Here is a 24,811-nt window from a genome sequence, read left to right on the forward strand (position 1 = left end):
ATGAAGAACCATAAAAATAGCCAAGTTAAAACATTTAGATAAATAACAGACATGATAAACATTTTGGCTTAATTTTATAAAGCCATATGAGTGTAATAAAGATTATGATGGAAATATGATAGAAAGTCATCTTTCAATCAAGTAATCAATTGTGGCCTAACACAAACTTTTTATTTTCAGACTCAGAATAGTATAACTTGTAAGTGTACCCATTTGAAAACAGAGACTCCAGAATTAATAAACCTTTTATATTATATTTCTTATTTAAGGCACACTTTCCATTATATGTATCAGTAATAAATAGCTGATGTACAACTCTAAAAATAAATATCTTAACACAATGATAATTGGAGATCTTTAAAATTGAAAATCCAATTCTGGCTCAGTAGAGTTTGTTATATCAAAAATGAATGTCTTGACACCATATAGATGGGAAAGTGCAGTAAATATATACAATTGAGAACTTGAAAATAAAGCTCAGTGAAGTCTTGGTTTACATGCTAGACCTAGAAGGGATTTTACAAACCTTGCAGATTTCTTGGCCATAAAGTTCCAAGGCATCTTAAATGCTAGCCTTCAAATTTAAAATGAAAATTATTCATACATTTGCCAAAATTGGAAAGATCTCAAACATAAAGATATTCTGAAATGCCAATGATAAAAAAAATAGATTAACCAATTGTATTATCTATTGATCACACATGGCCTATCATTATCTCCATTTGCTTTCTCCCAATATGAGGAGTATCATATGCTACAGAATAATAAGCAACTCAGTTTCTAATAAAATATTGAATGATTCATAGAAAAATGCATGCATTTCCTAAGATGCATGAATAAAACTTTATTTAATGTCAACTAAAATTAAAATTCTGGCCTAGCAAATTCTTGAGTGCTTGAGAATAAAATGAATTCTTGAATGCATCTTGGTCCACATACTAGACAAAGAAAGGAATTTTTACGAACCTTGCTGAACTTTAGCTTGCAGAAAAACATGAAACTTAACATGTTGATCTTGAAAAAAATGAAAAGAAAAAATTTTCAATAATCTGCAAAATCTGATACAAAGAATAAATCAACATTTCTCAATATATACTTGCACCAGGAATAAACAATTGATGTGAAATTTTTAAAATATGCATATCCTTATTGATGTTATTTGAAGATATAATTCTGCAATGAAAATATAATTCTTGCCCACCAGGGTGGAGTTCTAAACTTAACAACTGATACATAAAAAAGTGAGATAAGCACACAGAATAAAGTGCTTGTCATTGAAACACAGTCAAATCTTGGTGCAAAATCTTGGTGCAAAATCTTGGTGCAAAAAGGAATATGTACAAACCTTATTTATATCTTGCTCACAGGAATTCATCACACTTAATCTTTAATAGAAAGAAAAAGAAAATTGTTTAGATATTTGTTAATTTGTTATTATGTTAATTTAAAAAAAAGCTTACTAAGCTGCAAGTTAACATCATTTCTTTCCAAGAAAAATTTGACACACCACAAAAAACATCATTTTTGCTTGTAAGAAAAAAGGGAAAATAATCCAGTAAATATTAAATTGCTTATAAAGAAGAAATCAAACAGAAAATGCATACCTGTAGCGCTTCAACACCTGTTCGTCGAATTTGAGAATTTCCTTTGATTCCAACCAGCTATTAGTTCTCAGTATTCACTCCATTATCCCTTAAATAACGAAAAGCTTTTGAATTCATGTTACACAGACGGTTTTCTTTTCAATTACTTCAAAACTAGTTCCACGTTTTTAAATGTCTTATCCCTTTCAATAAACTTTGAAAATTGTAAGCATTTACAACAAATTCATTAATCCGATAACTGCTTTTCTAGCACTTCTTTCAATTCCAAATTAATACTTGAGGAACATTTTTAAGTGTTCAAATAACAAGTTTTCAAAGTTTTATGCTAAGATTGAAAAAAGAAAACAAATTGTTATACTCGTGTTCTTGAGACAGCAGTGGTGTTGCGCCAAAACTGAAATATAACGGCGAAACTTCTATAAATTTTCATTACACTTAAAAACAGAAGAAAACGAGCAGGAAAAAGAAACGAAGAGTCTGAAACGATGGATAAGTTTTAGGTAACGAAAACGCACGGCAACATTTGACGGAGCAGGTCTTCTACATGGACGAAAAGGCCTTACCTTGATTTACACCCAGATTTAGGCCACGACCATGAAGGCATGAGTGTTCTGAAGCAACATCCCACCTTCAGCACCTTTGTGCCAACTAATTGAATAGCCAAAAACGAGACATTTATAAGCATATGCAAATTTGAACTCGGTTCCCGCCAAATCTAAACAAAGGTCTCCTGCGCAACAAACATTTCCGCCAAAACTTTTTAAAATCTCCCGCCAAAAGTATTCCGAATCTCCCGCCAAAATTATTTCGAATCATAATTCCCGCCAAAATTTGACTCTATGGATGCCACGTGATCAAATCATACTGGTTAACCCCCTAATTTCTGAAAGATTGTCAACACCCTTTTCTGTGAGAGTTTTGCCAAGAAATTGGGTGTATCTGCGTTAGGGTGTATCACATGCTATTGTTTCATATCTGCACTGCAAAGAAGTAAGAATGCTGGGGGGGGGACCCACAATTGACTTGACAGAATGTACCTCGGAACAGGGAATAAAGATTAAAAAATTTATTAGCAAGAATTATGTGAGAAGAGCTTACTTTGTTTTTCAGAGTTTCTTAGAAGGGGCATGCTTCGGTTATATTTGCTAGAGATCAATATCTTTGTTAATACCTTCCTATTCAAGTGCCCCTGGGCTTATATTATTCAAGAGTAGATAAATTAAAATGAAGATTAAGCAATAATTTTTAGATAATGCTTAGATTTATAGATTCTATTGAAAAATTTAGAAAATGATATATTTTTACAAAAAGAAAGCTAAAGAACAATTTTAACTAGATATAATAAACACCTCATTTTAAAAATAGCTTTTGCAAACATCTTTGTATCAAGCTACTGCACCTCTACCAGGTTTCATGCTTATATCGTTATTTGAACGATTGACCAATATTTTGGTTCCTTCAGCCTTTACTATTCTAGAGGAAAATATTTTCGATAAAATTCTGCGATTTTTTTCAAGCCAATAGCCTTCAAATGGTTCAACAAAAATCAAACACCCTTATCCAAAAAACATTTTTTACCAAAAAAGGGCTTTAAATTTCAGACAAAATGAAACTCTAGCTCTTTCATATCATAACAATAGGAGTAACCTGCGCTGGAGGAAACAATTTGCCTACAGCATTACTTTCTTTTCGAAAACCGTCCCCTCTAAATACATATATTTAAGCTCGAAAAAATGACTTTAATTTTATTTCCATTTCAATATCTTTCAGATCAAATGTTGATATAATAACCTTTTTTAAAATTGATATTTTTTTCTCGGTCTGTGGCATTACGTTTTTATCAAAAATTAAAAAAACTTAGCTATTTTACAAACCCTCGAAAACCTAGTTAATTTTACGAGTAAAACGACTTTCAATTCCAAACCGAATTAATTTCTCGTTCTTTTGCATCATAATGTAAAGATTTAACCAGTTATAGGAAGACAATTTATAACGACATTATAAAAAGATAAATTCACACGAAAATCAGACGCAACTTCTCAAAAATATGGAATGGAGATATGTGCCGTAAAAGGCAAAAATATTATCAGCGGAAAAATGTAGGCGAGAAGGTTTTAGCTTATGTCAAGGGGAACAGCTTGGGCAAGTTCAAAAATTTAAATCACAAGGAACGGAACAAGCAAGGTAGTAAACAAACGGCGAATAGGAATGGCCGAAAGTGCACTAACTAGACTGACAAGTATTTGGAAGATGAGGAAGACGAGGAAGATGAGAATTAAAACGGAAATTAGAGTTTAAAATGGCCATTTTAAAGTTTTGTACCACCAAAAGATTGTTTGGAAATCAGACAATCTTTTGTTGAACTCCATGGTAGATAGTATTCTTAATTTTTCAAACATTAACAGAGACGATAGAGAAGAAGATAGAAGCATTCGGACGGAAATGTTATTGAAAATTGCTCGGGAACATCATTGAAAATAATAGAAATGGAACGGCTATGCAGGGGTGTCGAGAGCAACACCAGGCCAAGAGGCGGATCCAATACTAGAGCCCCTTACCAAAAGCAATAAAACTAAAATGTGTTTAAAACGGATTTAAAAACAAGAAGCTTTCTTTATTTACTTTTCATTTATATTCGTAAAACATTGTTAAATTTAAATACAGCTATGTAGTTATCTGCTATTAAAATTCAAATTTAATGGAGGCAGTTTAATTATAAGGGGGTCCCTTATCGCTTACGGGCCCAAAGTTATTCCTCTCTATGTGGGGCTGGGTCGCTCGTAAACTTTACTGTTTTAAATTATGTAACGTTTATACTGAGTCACGTGTATTTTATATTTACTTTACGTTTCCGTTCTGATTTTGCCGTGAAACAAATGTATAAATAATAACATGATTTTCTCTGATTTGATAACCATTTGATACACATATGCATTGTTTTACACGCAAAATATCATGGCAAGTCATTCAAAATAGTACTCAAATAATTAAATAGGTTAAACAGCTTTGGGAAAATAGTTTTTGGGAAGACGGGAAAGAAAAGTCAAGGAAGTGAAATGAAAGCAAATGCAGACCAGAAAGACTACTAAAAGTCTTGCAACGTCCCTCTTACATTTTCTGTTTTCCAAGAGTAAACTTAGCTAGGGCATCCTTTGATGGGAGGGATGGACTGCACACAAAATTAACCCATTGTGACATGGATGGCAAGTTCTTCTCTAAAACCATTCAATGCGCTATATATTAACGACTTAGAAAAATTTGTGAATAATAGTATGTTGAAAGTATAACTCTGCGTTAGACAGAGTCAAGTTTTTACAGTTTAGTCGCCTGTCAAAGTCACATAACATTTAATCAATAAAGATCTCAGCATTGCCTATTCAGGGCGTTTCCTGGAAAAGTTTTGCTCTTGGTTTAATTATGAGGGTGACGAATTCATTATTTAAAACGCCCGGTTGAAGCCTAATTTTAAACGAGCATAAACTCGAATCTTAAATCTTGACAAATTATGAGTGTGAACTCGAATTTTGATTCTAGGAAATTTTACCGCATTTCATAAATCGCACAGTTGAAGCTTATTTTTCAACGAGCTTTATCATCGTCCAATATTTTTACAATTTAAGCACTTAATTTACACCGTATTGCGAAATGTTGAATGGTACCAAAGATTGCATTTAATTTCTTTTAGACTCGTGATAAGACCCAAAAATGTTTTGGAAAAATTGCAAATTTTCCTTTTCATCATAAATACCTTTCACTACAAGCCTATTTTATTTATCTAATTCTTTTACCATTTCCAATTTTAATAAAATCATTTAAATTTATGAGACAACAGTAACTGGAGAAATTACAAGTCTGTGCAAACACATTGAAAACGGGACAGGATTTTTACAGCTAAAAAGTAGATTAAATTTCAGATTACTGATGTTATGTTGACAAAAACTCTACTATTTACAAAATAAACTAGGATTAAAACGCGCTGTTACCAAGTATATGTTACTTTATCTCTGTCAATTTCATACTTCTTTACTTTAATTTCAAAATTCCTTCTATCTTCCCTTAAACTTCTTTTTAGATTGATGCCTTGGTATTTAAAAGCATTTATTTCAGTTGTAGTTTTGTTTGCAGAACACCTTAGTTTTCCAATCAGCTCAAAAACTTGCTGATCACTCAAAGCGTAATCGAAAATCATGAACTCGTCGAGCCATCCATCGAGTTTTCGATCATCGAAATCGTAGTGTCCAATTGCAGCTTTATATCCCCAATCTTGTGATAAAAGCCCATCCCCACGAACGGAGCCGACTTCCTTACCATCAACAAAGACCTAACGAAAAAATTTTCAGCATATTTAGACTTTGTAAACAATTTACATTTAAAGGCAATCTGTCTCGTTGTGGATTGGTTAAGGAGAACAATAGCTGGAACAATAGCCTAAACACGATTCCAGCGCTCTGCCATATTTTTACAATGCGATGAATAGAAGGGGGACTGGAAACAATAAAAAAACCCTTTGTTCTTATAATCAATCAACGTCGTGACAGATTGCCTTTAACTTCCAAATTTGCGATTCTAACATTAGGACGAATTTACTAGAAAACCCAGATAGTGCCAAAAACCATAATGGCGACATCTTTCCGGTAAATGGCAGAGCCCGAGTGTCGTTCTGCTAAACAGGGTTAGAATCCATGTACATTGAATATGAAAAGTGTAGTCAGAAAGAACTCGTTTCCACCCATGGACTCCTTTGGTAATATTTTCGACAGGTTAGCGACACTGATTGGGCATCTTCAACAGCCATGTGTTCGCGTTTCTGATTGGTCTATTTCGAGCTACAACTTTGGATATAGATTTCGAATTTAGAGTATTCGATAATATATAAAACGTAATTGACCAAGAAGCCTGCATTGAAGACTCGGCGGAGGAGGTAGAATGAGTCCACATGACAAAACGAAAACAAGAAGTTATCATGGAAATAAAACATTACAGTAACTGTTTAAAAAGAACTAATCGGATACCTTTGCTGAAGATTTGTATGCATCGTAAGTAGCTGCAAAATGCATCCAAACTTTTGGCTCGACCACAGGCTGTGAAATCAAGCTGAACACAGTTTTCTCACTTTCATCTCGATGGAACCAACGCACTTTGCCATCATCAATTTCAAAATGGTAGCCACCTATGGGCAGGATATATATTGAATGAATACCAATATTTTTAAGGCCGACACACAATAGGAAAACTGTTGCTTCAATATTTCCCATTTGATCCGGCATCCACATCCGGCATCCACAGGCGACGTTGCTCACTCTCAGCGAAAATTTGGTCAAAGAAGAGACTCAGATTACAGACCCTAGGATCTGCAGCCTGAGACAGGGCCTTCTTTAACATACTAGCTAGGGGTGGGGCAATTGCCCCAGAAGCCCCACTGACTTTCCATTGTTTTGAAAAATAGGCTATTGTACCCCTCTTTATATAATAAAAAGTTAGCCCCCGCTCCTAATTTACCAGGGAAAAGGCTATGGCCCGATACCCTAACCACTGAATCATCCTCACGGCTATTACGTCACGGATGTTGTGATACTAATCATCTAAATAATAGCAAAGATACAGATATAGGTGAAATTTCATACCGATAAAAGTGACAGGAGTGATCATTCTAACTGTACTAAACAGAGAATGCTTTTCATTGACATTTCCTTGCAGATTCATCCAGCAAGCGATTGTTATTCCAGTCTGCGGTTTCCCGCGGAACGTCTGATCCACAAGAATGATATCACCATCCCCAGAGAGATCTGCGTAATGCCCGCACATTTGATCGTGGGTGCGAATAACCGCAGATTTATCGAGGTAAGCGTTATTTCCTTTCCCGGATTGATCGACAATGACCTTCCCTTCAACAACTTCAAAATCAAGTAGGCATACTACAAGAGAAAATTCATAAAATAATTAAATGCTTTAAGCATAAAAATTTTGAATTTGTACATATTCCAAGAAAGGCTGGTAAAAGAGAAAAGCTAAAACCCTCCAGTTACTCAATGATTTCTGAAAATTGGGAAATTGTTTCCAATTCTCTAGACTCTTTTTCTTAATAACCTAACCATATTGAAATTTCAGTTAAAAAAAATAGTCAGTTTCTGTCTGGTTTGACATTCTATGCCACAGAATGATATTTGGATATGCCCTTTCAATTAAATATTGGATTAACACTGATGAACTACCGCAACAAACGTTAAATGATCTCAATGTGTTTCTAAGAGTAGAATTTATTTAACAGTTGGGAAGAACATAATACAGATTGTATTGTGGTACTAAGAATACACTTACTTGGGCAAGCTGGCTTGTAGCAAGGCATCGTTTCAGTTTCTTTGCCATCAGGACCACAGTTAGCTGTGGTGCACACTCTTGATCTTGTGCTAATACCCCCGCCACAAGAAACACTGCAGGGCGAGTAGGACGACCATGTATACTGTGCAGCATCTGATGAAAGATTTACTGAGAATTTAAGACCGGGGAAGGCTAAACTGAAGTTAACGAACTCCATATCGTTACGAAAAGTTCTAGAATAGTATTAGGTTACTTTGATTTTCAAAAATGTAAACACAAAGAGAACAGCAATTCCCTAGCTGGGCAAGCCTTTGTGACCAGGTACTATCTTGTGTCAAACCCTGTCTTTATCGCTTCTAGAATTACCTTCGTATTATTTTGCAGATCTGGGAATAGTTCGAGGATTGAAGCTTAAAGTTTTAATAAGAAATAATCATTTTCAAAATCAGACGAAAAGGTGGAAACATAGAACTTATTTGTACTATACTATCAAGTATAAACATTCAGATAATATCAAAGCTCTAGAAATTTCCTGTTTGAAATTTTAAAGTGATAATCCAAAGCAGGGGCGCCTGCACAAGTGCTGCCCCTGCAGCCCCTTAAGGGTAGGCGCCCCTGATCCAAAGTGCAACACCTGAATTTGAGTCCAAGGGTAGATGATAAAATGGCTATTGTTCGAGGCACCTAATAATATAAGCAGCGTAGGAACTGAGCATTTGACGTTAGAAATTCTATTCAAGTTATTTCAAACTTGACCACAGTTGTTATGATTTCAACCCTAGAAGTTTAAATTAAATCGTTTGTTAGCAGTCTTTTGCATCATTTCAAATATTATTTGCAATCAAAATGTTGCAGAGTTTAAGTCACAAAAAAAGATTTGAAATAAAATGACCAACCTGCACAAGGCCTGGTAACACAGGGTACAGTCTCTATCTCTACACCACCGGATGGACAATCCGGAATTCCACACTTCCGGTATCGTTTCTTCATACCTCTACCACAGGTCGAGCTGCATGTTGTAAACGCGGTCCATGTATTCACATAACGGTTATTTGAGTAAAAGGCACTTAAACGGTTCGTCTGTAAGTCTGATTGCCACGGGTATTTTATCGGCTGCGGTAAGATACCCCTGGACATACTCTTATTATAACCGTACGCTGTTAATTGCTCTCCGGGTAAGAAAACTATACCCGGTTGACTTGTCTGTTTTTCAAAATTTCCGGTTTTGTAGGAATTTTCCGGTACATTTTCCGGCCTGAATCTCTGTAAACTCATTGATGATGGCCCTCCTGAATTTGAAAGATAACCAGAGGCCTGTTGATTCGGATTTTTGCTACCCGAATTTTGCTTAAAGAAGTTATTCTGAAAATTCTGCAAAGCAAGGGTTTCCATACGATTGGCTGCTATTGTTCCGGCGTTATTCGGATTCTTAATACCTTTGGTTAAAGAAGAAAGATCGGCAACATCTTGCACGTTCATTCCAGGTCTACCAGAATTGCTCTCAAATTTATTTTTATTTTGTAGGAAACCTTCGAATTGCTGACTTTGCAATGCATCATGGTAATTTTTCATAAATGCTACATTCGACGCTGCAAGATCGTGATGAACCGAATTCGCATACAAAGCCGGTTTTATCTTGTGCGAATTGAAGTGTGCTTGAATACGGTCCTCCAAGTTCGGGACTTTGGAATACAAATCTTTTAAAATCTCATCCGTTACTCCGCTTGCACGTAACTGTGGGTATAGCTTGAATATCCTTGCGGTATCAACTGGTTTCGCAAACGGCCTTTGCGCCAACGGAGCGGTTTGATGCACGTTGGCCTTGGCTCTTGGAGGTTGTGCAGGTTGATTACTAACTACCGGACGTTGCTTTATTGCGGTCGGACTACTTTTCATTGCACCAATAAACGGCGTTTTACCGATAGGTTTCTTGTAAAATGGGTTCAGGGGTCCTTGGCGAATAAGGGATTCGGCGGATTGGTTTGTTGGTACATAAACAATTCGAATCCTAGGCTTAGGCCTATTGACAATACCAGCTTTCATGGGCGGGTGCTGTCTGGTGGACTTTGCAAGTGGATTCAAAGCAGCCGGTCTGGGCTTAACTGGTACCTTGTTTGGCACAACCGGTAATATGTGTTTTTGGTTGCCGGTATGTTGCTGTACTTGTTGTTTGAGGCGTAAAGCAATAGGAGTATGTTGGCGTTCCTTCAAAAGTTTCAATGTCTGCTTTGCGTGATCATGCTCACTTTTCGATTTGTGATGCTCGGATTTATGTGATTTCTCCTTCTCTTTAGGTTTAGGCTCGTGGTGTTCAGCATGATGATGTTTCTGATGTGTTCCTATAAAGATAAGTTTGAAATTGTCGATTATCTAAAACCAAAGATAGAGATAAATAGGGTATGATATCAAGTCTTTGTGGATTAAACCTTAAATCATAAAACATAACGAGTAATATACAAGAAACAAACGAATAAAATTTAAATGAAGCAATGAGCAGAGATATTCCGTTAAAACAATCAATCATATAAAGCTAAATATTGAGTGACTCATAAACTTAAAAGCAATGTTATGTCAGGAGACTGTTTCCACAAGTTATTTTATTAGAGGTTCATTTAGCATACATGAATAAATAAATATTTTTATTTATAAACAATATGCAGACTGTATTCAGCTTTGAATAGCAGAAAATATGAAAATGCAAATTATCTAAATTTGTTTCGTAATGCAAATTGTCTCATTAAAGCTACAAAATTTACTGCTCAAAGATGAGAATATTACTTTATTAGTCTCAAGAAGAGGCAAACGAGGATCTGATGGAGAACCTGTAACCTAATGAAACCTCATAAGTTGTCTGAGAAGCCTCTCAGAATACAGCAGAATATTAGTACAAGTGAATTACCTTCTTGACAACCAAAAACTTCGAACCTCATGCAAATATGAATACCATGCCAAGCTCTCGGGTTTATTCGAACATAACGTGCTTTTATCGGTTCTTTTAAGTAATGTTTTACGATGTTGGCTCGATCATTATTTGCCATAAACAGCTGAAAAGGAAGCGAGTAACTTATTTACAAAATTGAAAATATAATGAAAATATCATGTACGGAAGCATGGAAATTTTCTAAATTTGAAAATAGGTAGGGAAGTCAAGTTCCGCGATAAATGTACTAAGTGTTGAAAGTATATATAGAGAGAAGGCCACAAAGATCAATAAAGCAGTGTGATTACAATCAAATTGAGCTCTAAATTTTGCAGGAATATGTATGGTGTCAAAGAAAAAAGTATTGCTGAATGGAAAAGATCGTTATTTTGCAATTTTTATTCAATGATATGTTACGAAGAAGTTTGTTTACAAAACCAAGGCTACCTTCTCATCATGATCCTCCTGGTACCATCGTTGTGGCCCATTTTCGTCTCTGTATCCAAGCCTATAGCTTGCCACCCAGTTATCATGCGCTACGTATCCTTGCGAAGCCACACCAACAATTGTTTTCGTCTCACCAAGATCAGCTTCAATGAACTGCCGTAAAGATATGTCACGTGCACACCAGCAGCCTCGAATGTCTGCTGCATCCATTGAATCACGAACGAGTCTAGCGTAATATGGCTGATTTGAATCGCTAAGACTCGAAGAAGCAGATAAATGGTTATCGTCGACTTCCCCGTTCGAAATTCCAAGAGGGAAATTGCAGGAACCTTAGGAAAAAGAAAAAATGGCTATCGTAGTGTCTCAGGTTTAGATCATGATTAGCTAAAAAATTTGATCTTCTAGTCTTGAATGCATACCCGTATTTGTAAGTGGTCTGTAAAAAAGGAGGAAACGGGAACGCTTTATGTAAGGAATAAAGAACCAGCAGATTGTTACAACTATCGATGGGATATATTTTCAACTCTCAAGCAAGCAGGTTGTCGGGGGGGGGGGGGGGGAGGAAGAGGTGATTAAGGATTTTTATCTGCTTGTTGGTTTGCCACACTAATACTTCACTCCTGTGACTATTTTCCATTTAACTATGTGTTTCGATTTTCAAAGACTATAAAAACATTGTGCCATAATACCAAAAGGTCAAATCCTACAGAATGACAAACATCTTCTGGTAGCAACTTATAGAACTTTTTCAATAATTCACCAAGCACTTGTTGAACGGTTTTGCATGGTAAGCAACTTTACACGATAATTCGTCGGCAACTTTACATGATTCTTAAGTTAGGCTTTGTAATATGAATTACAGTCACCAATTCAGTCAAGAATTGCACGATGCTTTCCATAAAATGAATATAAATTTAGTGGCACTGATTCTTTTCAGAAACAATACAATAAGTTGTCTAAATTACCTTTTTGTGAAATCTCTCCTCTTGTTTGAGATTCAGATTCCTCGATTAAATTTGGTATGTTGCCAAATGAATCGAAAGGATCAGGCTCTAAATCTAAAATTTTCAAAAAAGATTCGATTAAGAAAAGAGTTATTTGTTAGCTAGAAATCAGTATTTAGAATTCATTATGATGAAAACAAAGAGAATAGCTATCTTAAAACTAACATAAGGTATAAATACACTTGCTTAAACATCTACTGATAACAAGGATAATCAAAAGGAATTAACATTTCAGAAAAAAGTGGAATAGTTTGCTATAGATCAGATGGAAAATGAATACTTTTTAAACTAGTAAAAGGCTTATGACAAAAACTGATCTTTTTCAAATTATATCGTTTTTGAGAGATTCTAGTGTTAAATTTATCGAAAATTCGATATCAGTTTAGCATTTTTCTGAATGAGAAATACAATCTTATATGAAAAAAGTTATGGGATTATGAAAAAACGTCTTAATATCCATTATCTGAAGATGGCACGAAATAGTGGAAAGCATATCATACGAATGGCCCATAAGTAAGTTAAAAGTTTATTTCCAGGTGTGGAGCGGAAGTATTGTGAGTTTGATTGCTTCTTTCTCTGTCATTTTTTATCCATATCCTTTGTATTTTTTGCCTTCATTTGAAACATAAATCCCAACTTGAGTAAACAGAAAGAGTTCGTTTTCTTTCTTAATCTATTTACCTGTTTGTGGGGCTAACGGTTGCTGATCTCTTCTCGCGTTCCTTTAATCAAAGGTGGTTAAATTTAACCTTTCTTCTGGTCATTTGGTCATTATCTTGTCTAGCAGTTCTTCTTTCGATGATAACAGTAAATATATTGAAAACTAACATAATATCGTATAATTACCCATAGTACATCCATAAATCTCTGCCCGCATGCAAAGATGGTTCCCATACCATGACTGTGGTCTTATACGAACGTATCTTCCATTCACTGTGTGATGAAGGTAATGTCTCTTCACAGTGTTTTTATCCGTGTTGCCTTCAAATACCTTAAAAGTGACTTTCATAATTTAGCCAAATTGTGATACCAAACAAAACATTTTTATGAAAGTACAATACTTCGTTATTTAATGAAATGTCATTTTCAACCGTCAATATGGCGTTTTACGCAACAAATTATTACAGGAAGAATTTATTCTTTGCATACATCCTTGAAGGATGAAATTTCGTGCCAAATTGGATCTCCATCAAGACATGGCTATTAAAAATGAGGAATTGAATTTCTTGCCTTCATTCAAACGTACAACTTCAGCCCCAAAGCAATCTAAACCACAGTTTAAACAAAGGAATCTCAGGGCATTACTTCATAACATTGCAATAATAAACGACCTTACCTTATCATAACCTCTCTCTTTGTAACAATTCCATGCAGCTTTATTATTGCTATAACAGAGCAGGTAAGAAGTAACCCAATTGTCAAATATAGACAGTCCTTGAGACGCTACGCCAGTCAGTGATTTCACCTCGCCTAGATCAATTTCCAAATATGGATTTTTATCTTCCTTATTAGCACACCAGGCGGTACGTGCAGGGTCTCCCCAGAAGGAGGCAAGATTGATTCTTCCATAAAAGGGTTTGTGGAGGTTGTATGTTGAGCTTGCTGTTATCTGAGAGTCCTGTATGGCTTTTGATTGCATTCCAAGAGGCTGCTGACAATCTAAGAAACGAAAATTGGGTGTTAAAAGGTGCATCTGATTCTCGCATATTCTTTTTTTAACCTAAAATTCAAACCTAATAAAATAATGGAAATATTTACCATTTGGAAAATATATATGTTAATTTCTTAAAACAATTGCAAACTTGCGAAATCTGAAAGAATCCACAGAAATCGCCATAAAATAGATTTGTTCAAAATCAAATTCTCGGAGATTACAGCTCTTATCCATTAACATAACTTCTTTCTTATCAAATTTGAAATGAAAATTTGTCAGTCAGTATCAAACAATTCCTCTCTTTAAGTTATTCACTGGAAAGTAAATATAATCTTAATGATTGTGCTGATAAAGATACGAGAGAAAGTTTCTGAAAAATTCAAACCTGTTTCAAAGCTGCATCGTTTCATCAATAATTCTATTTTAGTTGGTGATAATGCTCTATTGAAAATATAAAATTCATCGATTTCTCCGTTTATAATTCTCTGATTTTTGTGCTTTCCAATACCAGCCCTACCACTCCAGTCTTGAGATAAATCGCCTATCCCGTAACCCTGTGCTCCAAGTTTTCCATTGACGAAAACGGCTACCCTTCCTGATACGACGTCATACGAAGCTGCGCAATGTGTCCAAATATGAGCAGGAACCATAAGGCCGGTAGATACATTGAATATAGTTGTTCCATCTTCATTTCGGTGAAACCATCTTAGGTGTCCACGATCGACTTCGAAATGGTACTGCCCTTCCCTATGCTTAGATGTTTTGCCACCAACAGTGTCGAAGATTGAATGCTGTCCGCCATTACTAAACAATTTTATCCAAGCAGCAACTGTTATTTCTTCTTTAGGCTTGTCAACGAGAAATTCACCATCAAAATAAACATCGCCTCCATTTAGTTTCAAGCCTCTTTGGCAAGATCTACTGAAAGTGACGATTTCTGCAGGCCTTCGAAGATGGGCGTCGTTATGATGGCCGCTGACATCAGGGATCACTGTCTCACGTATCTCATCAAAGTCCAGATGAATTATGGGAACGATATCCATGGTAGCTGTTTCTCCTAAAAGAGGCAAGCGTCTCTTAACATTATAAGATCAAATGGTTGATGTTGTTATAGCAACTAAGCCCTCCGCTGTCAATAAAAAATCTGTTTTTCTATAAATATAAAAACAACTTTTACAGTCAAGTATCTATCTAACAAACATGCAACCAACAGGTCTTCGAGTTACAATATTGCCAGACTCTATGTGATCTGCTTATTTCGAAAAACCCCCTAAAACGAAGGCTTTATGTCTTATTTCATGATTACCTGCCATCTTCTGCTCCAGAGCAGTGGACAAAGCTCGAGCAGACCCTGGTACATCTTCAGTCTTCTTTTTTGTAGTTTCTTGCTTTGCAGGATTCTCCTTCGGCTGAGTGGACGTTACTTGAAGTGTTCCACTGGTATCTGAGTTCTCAAGATTAGGCCCTGCGATAAACAAACAGCTTTAAATGGGACAAAAAAAAAGAAATGTAAATCCAGCATACTGAAAATAGATGAAGAGGCAAAGTATATGAGTCTCCTCCTTAAAGGAAAGCAAATTATTCCTTTGATTCTGACACGTTGACAGAATGACTGTAGAAAGAAAAAATATCAAAAATGCCTGATGATTTATACTCAACCTGTAAACATGAACAGAGATGTGAATGAGAATTTAACTGCTCATTCAGATTTTGGCAAAATGATATTTACGGCACATTGGCCTATTAAGGAAATAAAAAATGTATGTATAACATTCCGAAATTTAATAGCTTGTGAAGTGTCAGACAAGTTTTCAGACATTAAGCCACTGTTAGTCTTTGCAACGAAGTAAGCTTTTATCACACCTTAAAAAAATTCATTTCATTTGATTCGAATACAGATTAAGACAAGATATTACCATCACATCCATAAAGTTCTAATCTGAGACAGCCTTTTCCGTGCCATTCTGTCGGTGTCACCCTTACAAATCGTCCAATAAATGGACGAAAAAACCAATGCTGAACTGTGCCATTTTGGTCATCATTCCCGATAAAATCCTTAAAAGAAAAACATTGTTAGGAAACAATAATTCAATCTCATTCCAAATACTAAAAACCTAAATAGATAAAAAATACTTATTAGATATTTCTAACTTAGTACATTAAACTCCAAAGGAAATCATTAAAGCTGTTACTACTTTTGCAACAAAAATGTCGAAAACAACACATACCGTAACTTCATTTGAGGTATCTTTCAAGAATTTGAATTCTGCAGATGTGTCATTTGAATATGAGACACGATATGCAGTGCTCCACTCATCGACTAAGCCCATACCTTCAGTAGAGATTCCTGCAGTAAGGGAAAACAGAGGGCCTTTAAAATCAATTTGTTTAATAGTTATACCATATTTTATAAGGCTGCATTTTGGAAAAGCCTTTGGTATAGGTCAATATTGCAGACCATCCATAAACAAAGTTGCAAGTAGCAGAGAACACCTCCCAATACATGAAATTACCAGAAAACTGGAAGATAATTTCTTCGAAATCTACATACTGAGGTCAAGGCATTGTACAAAAAGCCTTGAGATAATATACAAATCCCTATTTTTGTTCAATAGTTCTTAATAATTTTATAAATTTTGGCTCCAAAGGCATCTTTTTATAGAGGATTGGCAGTTGCAAGTTTAAAATGATAAAAATAGTTACATTAATTGAAAACATAATTTTGATACTGACAAGATCTGAAGAGCAACACAGATTCTAGTTATTGCTAAAAGTTTCATATCTAATGCAACAATCAGGGAGTTGTAAGCCAGTCCAGATAATTAAGCAATCAATTGCTACGTAAAAGTCCTAAAAAGTATGGCCCCTAAAGATTATAATCACGACTTAGTGTGCAGAACATGACTGTAAGAAACGGCCACACCAGGTACGTATAATAACCATGAAGCCGGGGATACAGTTCATCAACAGTGAACAGTTAATAATCGATTTTAAAAGTTGAAGTTTATCAGTGAATATTGTGTCAACGTATGGTTGGATAATTTTTACAGTTCTTGAGAGAGTCACGATCATACAGAGAAATAAAGACACTTGCTTAATAAATAACTGACAATCGTTAAATTTTCTGTTTTTTTGTATTCCTTAGTACAAATTAGACTGTATTGAAAACCGTTGTCAAACCATCTACAACAAATCGGTTAAAACTGATATTCATTAGATCTTTTTGTTGCATAGAATTTAAACATACTCGTTACATACCAGTGACTTTCTTCAGGGCAAGCAAATCAATCTCTATGTACTCTTTCCCACTATCAGTATATGGGCACCAGCCTCCTAATGATCCACTAACGATCATTCCTAAGCGTGCGTGAAATGGTAAATGCAAATCGTTGAATGAAGTCGAGGCTGACAGCTGAGAATCCGCTATTTTGTAGCTACTAATGCCCATAGGCCAGGAACATTCTAGAATAGACAGCAAATATTCGGTGAGACACTTAGGTATGAAAACGGTTTGGGCTATTGTCATCACTAAAAATTCCTGAAGTAAACATAAAAGAATAATTTACGACTGAAAGAAATTTTGTGTCTCAATTTGCCAACAGGTTAGGCCTCGCCATCCATTTTAAAATAATTCTAAATTATGATAGAAAATAGGCCCAAATCTTCTACAAAGATGAACTCATTAAGCATATTTAAAACTATCATTATACAAACGTCATAAAAATATGAATATACTCTAGGTATACCCTAAATTAAGTCTCTCTTCAATCTATCTCTTAAGAATCCTTCCCTGATTCTTTTAGATTGAAATAGACAAGTTTTAATATATAATACCAAAATCTCGTGAAAAGTCAACACATCACATTCATAACTGGAATTCTGTATAACATAGCCTCACCTAATGGTTGTCTAGCTACTGGTTCAATCTTGTCTTTTTTCTGTAGTCTAGGAATAAGATCCCTAGATGTCTTGCCATCATCAATGCGTTTGTCAAGCCATTTATTGCAAGGGAACTCATAATAATCCCCGTCTTCACTTGTCACTGTTACCTATGAAAGTAGTTCGTTTTACAGGATTAAAATCTTTCTACCTATAATAATTTAGACAGCTAAATAACAGGCAGCTAAAAAATGTCCGTGCTTGTTAAAATTTATCTATCTTATGAAGGAAAGAAAATTTTTATGCAAGAAATTGTTAAAATTAAGTGGTAGCTTGTAAGCTAAAAATATGGAGCAAAGTTTCTAAAATCCCAATTCTAGCATTCCCAGAGTAGAACTATCCATTTCAACCCAAATTTTCAGTAGATTTATTCCCAATATCTGACATTGACAACATACTGCACAGTAATATTGAAAATGTTACGCTACCAAGCAATGGCATGCTTGATCTATTTATTGGCTGTTGGAGCAAAGGAAAACTCGAAACATTTGAGCAATTACTTTTGACTTTTCGTTCTTTAAATTAATGGCGTCTTAGCAAATTTCTATCTTTTCAATCTGTGAAGTTTCGAACTATTAAATATATGCTTATACTAGTACCTAAAATTTAATAAGAAAAAGTAAAACTATAGGAAAATCTTTTTGCCTTCACCCCTCAATTGTCCCCCTCTAATACAATAGCAACGAGGTAATTTTTTGAAGACGAAGAACATGCTAAGTTTTAAACCCTGTTACCAAGTCTCCGTAAGTGAATGAAATTATTACTCACCTTTTCCAAAAACCAGCCGGGGCCTAGCCAGCTATTGTCGTGACTAATCTTTGCACGTTTAACCCGGCCTAGATCCTTCTTTGCGTCCAGCACAAATGTATCGATTCTAAGAAACAAGTAAATGCTTGTCAAATTTGTACTTTCCAGTAAAATTGGTGAAGATGAAAGACATTTTAAGAAATTATAATAGATTATCCAGTTTTTTTAAAAGGTTTTTCTCTTCTGGTTCTGAAAATAATCTGAATGTAAACAAAAGTATTTGAATAGAAGAGCTTCTTCAAACAGATACAAAACCTTGTTGTAATGAATGAAAAATAAAAGAAGAAAAAGACATACATGGGTTATCGTTTAAGGGAAGTAAAGAAAAAAGAGAATCGTGGATCATTCGATTAATTTCTAATTAAATACATTAATTTGTTTAAGAAAGTAAAGAAAACTTAAAATATATATGTGATCGCGTACAGGCTATTTGAATCACCCTTGAAGAAAAGGTGTGGGCTGCATGTACATGTATTTTACAAACGTTAAGGCAAAAGATAAAGTTTGCATGCCATTTTCATTCTCAAGTCAACATTAGAGCTAACGCTTCCAGTTGCTATAAAATCAACATTTTCTACACCCGAGCCGTCGTCTACAAAAAATACAAGTTTGATACGATACATACTGTCCTCGTTCGAAATTGTCCCTGCCAGACGATTCTAATTCCCTCTCCTCAATAGCTCCTTTACTTCCAAACAGGCTGATAAAAACACGAGCATCTGTTCCAGCGCCAAAGCGATTTCCGGTGTACGTGGAAACCACATAACGGTAGCCTTAAAGAAAAAAAATTGAAACAGTAAGCATCAGAGCAGAAAAAATGTAAGTGCCTGAGCAATGACTTCTTTTGGAGGTTAGGTAGTCTCATTATGGGGGTTAGGTAGACTCATTACGGTGGCTAGGCAGACTCTTTACCATAACGGGCAATCGTCTTTGATAATTTATACATTGAGTGATAATGTAGTTTTATTAACATTCTGTAATTATATCGACAAGATTAAGCGACCTTAACACTCATGTGTACTCATTAATGATCGTCTTATTTCGTTCCACAACTGATATGTCTTTCCTAGCTTAGAGTTTTCGGTCTACATTTTGACGTTTTATACTCTTGAGGGTATCAGACAAAAAGCTTTAGTGTAATTCAAAATGTTTGCTTTTATCAGAGACATTCTTAATTTTTCCACCACAAAAAGATTGTTTGTAATTGTATCATAAATGGTGAGGTTGGGATCGTCCACACCCATTGTCTGTCTTTGGCTACAGATCTAAGTTTTTTGGAAGAATAAGAGACTTCAGGAAAAAGAATACTGGCATCTGTGGAGACAAAACTGTAAAAATTGAAAGATTCGATTTCTGATTTCTCTTGCTGAATCAATTAATCAACTCATAACCTTAAGATTCTGGTTTCAATTTCGAATAGTTTTTCTACTTTGATGGTTACAACAATTAAAAAAAGATCAACAGATGTGGGTATTCTGTGTTTGTCTAAGAAGAGTTGAGAAAGAAAATCTCTATTTTTTCTAAGCAGAACAAGACATACATAAATATGGGGTAAATATGAATTGCTTAATTTATCTGATGCTAAAAACATACTTTGTCTGATGCTAAAATACATGCTGTGAGGATTTGTTTTCAGTATTTCTTCGTTTTACATGAAATTCAAATCTAAATTCAAACCAACATTTATAATAGATACATTCAAGTTAGTAAAACATCGATATATTTTCTAAACATGCCTAAGAGGCTGCTTCTTTTCTTCAAAAACGATTCTAGGGGATGGAGATTGTGTATCTGGCTGGGCATAAAATCTATTCATTTATTTTTATGTTTCAAGAATATTCTAAAAAGATAAAAATCATATTGCTATCTGAAAGCATTTAATAACACTAAAAGTAACTCAAGGAAACCTAAGGAAGAAATTTAACTTATATTTTAGCCACAAAGTATCAAATTAAGCGTCTATCATTATAATAAAAAGTAAGTAAAATAGAAGAAAATGAAGATAAAAATGCAGGAAGAGAGCATAATAAAATTTTACGAACCTTTGACAGCCTGAAACAGACTAAATAGAACGCCAAAAATAAAAATCTTGCAATTTTTCATGTCGGAGAGACAAGTAATGGCCTAAAAAGAAATAAAATGTGTATCGATAAAGATCTACTTTATACTACAGGCTTGGATTTAAATAAACAAATAAGTCATTGTATCAATCCTCACTTTTTCAAGGGACTTACTGGTCTGATAAGAGCGATAATATGCCTTGTATTGTAAGCATGCTATGATAAAGATACTATGAATAGAATTAAAGCATAAATTTACTAAAATTCAATTTAAAGTGACAAAATGTCAATATTACTAGAAACAATATCATACAAAATTCACTAGGCAAGTCAATTTCTTCGAAATAAAGAACAAAAACACGGAAAAAATTATTTATATTCTACACCCCCAGTCACCAGATACGAGATCTAAGAATTACTGCATAAGGAAAAATGTTTGAAAATTTAGTGATAAGTTTAAAAATGAAATATAGAATGGAATTGTTTTTCAATAACATAATATTTAGGGATGAAACTATACATTTACTTATTTCATTAATGTGAGGATTATTATAATCGGTGTACATATATAGGGATGGGTATGTATATTAAAAAATGGCATGCGCCTTTACAAATTGAATGATTTACGATGCTTAAAATAGTAAACATCTAATGAGCTAATTGTAATGTTGAAATGGAAAGTAGAAGTTATTGAAACAAATAGAAACAAATAAACTGAGTAATTTTCTTAATTGCTTTATCTGATAAGTTGCAATAGATGGTGATAATTTTATTTGCAAAATAATTCAAAGGGCGCTAGACAGCAAAACTCTGTTTAAAAGCATCATGACTAACAGAACACTTTAATGAAAAGAGGGAAATTAGCTATATGGCAGCAAAGATCAAAAGCCAACAATAACAAACCTAGGAATGGAGAGACATTAAAACGAATTGTAAAAACTAGAAAGTTCGAAGCTCTGATCAAAATATGATTGAGCAATTTTTATACCTTTTATGCAATTTAACCATTATCTTCCTTTGCAATTTTTTAAAGAGAACATGTGTATCTTTCCAGAAAATTCCAACTTAGGCCACATACTATCAACAGACCACCGAGTAATTAACGCAAGTTATCATCAATGCAAGTAAATATCCATTACACCAATAAACAGTTCAGCATCGGCAACGCTTCAATCCAGACCAAAGGTTATCACAAATCCTCGACAAATGTTAAATCCATTCAAATGTATAATAGTATAAAATTTGGCAGTTATTATACAATTAAAGAAATCTTTGCTTTATTAAAATATTGCAGGAATTTTTCCAGCGCCGTTGACGGTTAGATTATCGAGAGCGGGTATTTTGAGTCCGAGCAGGTTGCGCGATCAAGGAGTCGCACGCAGCTACAAATTGTGGGGGTAGTTCACTGGCTTGCTTGATTTCACTTGAATACAGCCTCTGAAGAACTAAACACGACAGAAAGCGCTTTCAGGACGTTTACTTATTGAAGCTTTCTTCGGTATTTTAAGACTTTCAGCAAGAAGAAATATGCCTGCTACGGAAATGCTCGAAATGAAAGCTTGCTAAGGTGAAATATGCAATGCTGCTTCAAATGACGTAATATCGATATACGTAGGAGCATAGTGGCAAGATTTTAAATCCACTACAGTTACGGACAAGTGAAGCACGCAGCACGCAGAATGCTTCCATGGAGTAATAGGGCATCTATCACAAAATAGAATCGCCGTCCATCCTTGAATTAGCATTGCCTCTTTCCAATAAGCGCCTCTTTAAAACAGCCAAAAATGGTCAAATTAGTATCAGTCTCTTGTTTTGGAAAGGCTCGGTAAAAGAATGATGATGACAATTAAATGAACATTCAACCCCCCCCCCCCCTTTCCAAGAATCAGCGCACCTACTCTTAAATATGAATCCATTCATTGTTTATGTAGAGGATGGGGCAAGGAAAATAGCTGTGATGATGACGGAAAAATTGACATTTATAATAATCTTGAGAACTAACAATTCGTTTTTCAGTATCGCTTAGCTCAGACCCCGTTTACACTGTCCCGTGCAAGTTTGGAACCGTGACAAAACTGTCACGGTTCACCCTTCCGTTTACACTAGCACTGTGGAACCGAGACGATTTTGCTCTGCTATCTGGAACAGTTTTTGACCCTGCTTTGAAAGCGAACGAATTTCGTACCGTCACGGTTCCGTTTTTGAACGGGACAGTGTAAACACCTATCCGAGACGATATTGTCACGGATTCACAAAGAGGTCTTTTGTATGGCTGTTTCAGGTTATCGAGGCTTTGATTGTGGCGTAACTACCTTGTCAAATTCTGAAGAAAAGGACATTCTGAAGACAAGACGACGACAGAAAAAGCTTGTATTGTTTCCCAGTCCAAGCCTTCATTGGACTTTGCAGTTTTGTAGTCTAAAATAACACTGAAAATTAAAGCCACCTTGTCGTCCGTCCAGGTAAAGTTTTTATCGGCCTTCCGCTCCATTTTAGCTCTCAATAAAATTTAGATTGTTGACTTCGGCGGCAAAATAAAAGCCTCGGTTGACTAAATACAGCTTCTTCTAAACATTGTTCTACCATTCAATTAAGGTCGTACCGGTACAGTGTAAACGAAACGGCTAAACGGAACAATTTGGAACCGCGACAGTGTAAACACTTGCGAACCGTAACGGTACAAAATTGTCCCGGGACAGTGTAAACGGGGTCTCAATCTAATTTTCAATAATCTTGTTTACTTTTTGTTGCATACAATTTGTAGAAGTTTTCAAAAACTAATCAGATATCACTGTGAGTGTTTTCAGAGGATTTACGATACCTCTATATGAAGATTCAAGAAAAGTTCTTTTGAATAAATTCCCAGGATATTTTTTCCTTTTTCAAGAGTCCTTGGTCTATGCTAATTGAATGTCATACACACTCACTGGAAGACAATCCTTCCAATCTTTGAGTAAAAAATTGTTTTCTTATTCTAAATATTGTTGACAAATTTTCTTGAACGTTTGTATCAACAAGAGTACTGCTACATTTGTATGGCAATGAGATCGATGACGTAATGGACCGTAATGGAGTTAAGACAAACGGGAAAACCAATCAAGTCTTAAAAGTGAAGATTAAAGCATTATAGCTCAACACTAAAAGTTGATAGCTGATCGTGAAAGGTTTGTGCAGGGGTAAAAGCGTGTTATTGCAACGAGCAAAAACTCCTAGTGCAGATTAACCCTATCAGCCATTTTCAGTGCAGTATAACAACAAAAATCACATCCACCCAGTGAAGTAAACAAACAAAATAATCAGATGAAGGCTCTCTTTGCAGCTAACAAAAATAAAGTAATATTATTCTCAACAAATAATATTATCCTCAAGGGCTCATCATCTTTAGTTCTCCGATCTCATCTGTGCATAAAAACTTTAATGAAAATGTAAGTTTTTGGAGTTTTCGCCTTCCTTCTAACATACATGTTATTCCAAGTAATATCTGATATAGAAAATATTATCTACTATGCAAAATTTTATCTATTTTCCAAAATAATTTGGGAGTCACTAAAGAATTCCGTAAATAAAAAAGTGAACAAATTAGAACTACTGTATTCTGTAGCAGTGCTACTGAATGTAACGATGTGCGGGACTTAAGTTAATTTTCACTGTAAGGAGTTTATTGCCACGAGACTGCTTCCAGGGGCCATCATGACGATCAACCAAATTTGGTTCGAACAAATACTTGACCAGAATCGCATTTACTCAACCATTTTACCTTTGTCAATTATCAATATTATGGTGTGTTTAACTGAAACATGGTCAATCCAGATAAAGATCAATTCATAACTGTTTTGAAAACATGTTCGAGCAGAGTTCTGATACAGATGATAACTTTAAGTGTTTTAATTAGTAGCAAAACGTATTTGCATTTCTAGAGTGAAACGGCTAAGATTTGAACTTTTGTACTCTTGTTTAATGTGTCATGACAATGTTCAAGGATTGGCTCAACACGAACAGTTAAAGTTGACTTTTGATACATGCAATACATATTGCATCAAAATCGATCATTTTCAAAT

The 24,811-nt window shown here is 34.9% G+C and overlaps 1 protein-coding gene across 1 annotated transcript; it reads right to left on the reverse strand.

Annotated features, from left to right (window-relative positions):
* Positions 1–5,523: 5,523 nt before the first annotated feature.
* On the reverse strand, positions 5,524–22,160 carry LOC135695990 (uncharacterized). Its single transcript, XM_089113398.1, has 20 exons — positions 21,742–22,160; positions 20,736–20,817; positions 19,319–19,466; positions 18,655–18,760; positions 17,846–17,996; positions 17,206–17,409; positions 16,176–16,294; positions 15,864–16,002; positions 15,254–15,412; positions 14,333–15,004; positions 13,630–13,952; positions 13,140–13,284; positions 12,255–12,347; positions 11,290–11,618; positions 10,822–10,966; positions 8,819–10,261; positions 7,923–8,075; positions 7,229–7,519; positions 6,617–6,774; positions 5,524–5,925 (listed from the first exon to the last, which is right to left on the reverse strand). The coding sequence occupies exons 2-20, from the start codon at positions 20,794–20,796 to the stop codon at positions 5,584–5,586; spliced, it is 5,181 nt and encodes a 1,726-aa protein (XP_088969524.1). The 5' UTR covers positions 20,797–20,817; positions 21,742–22,160; the 3' UTR covers positions 5,524–5,583.
* Positions 22,161–24,811: the final 2,651 nt, after the last annotated feature.

Source organism: Rhopilema esculentum, chromosome 17 (assembly GCF_057945365.1).
Source record: "Rhopilema esculentum isolate cy_ngs chromosome 17, ASM5794536v1, whole genome shotgun sequence".
NCBI lineage: Eukaryota > Metazoa > Cnidaria > Scyphozoa > Rhizostomeae > Rhizostomatidae > Rhopilema > Rhopilema esculentum.

What these genes read in the sequence shown, in the direction of transcription:
- LOC135695990 (XM_089113398.1), bottom strand. Translation starts at nt 20,796, where the DNA reads ATGAAAAATTGCAAGATTTTTATTTTTGGCGTTCTATTTAGTCTGTTT. An exon ending in TCTGGAGCAGAAGATGGCAG is followed by an intron (nt 15,005 to 15,253) that starts GTAATCATGAAA and finishes TGCCTCTTTTAG; the next exon opens with GAGAAACAGCTACCATGGAT. An exon ending in AGGAGAGATTTCACAAAAAG is followed by an intron (nt 11,619 to 12,254) that starts GTAATTTAGACA and finishes CTTTTTCCTAAG; the next exon opens with GTTCCTGCAATTTCCCTCTT.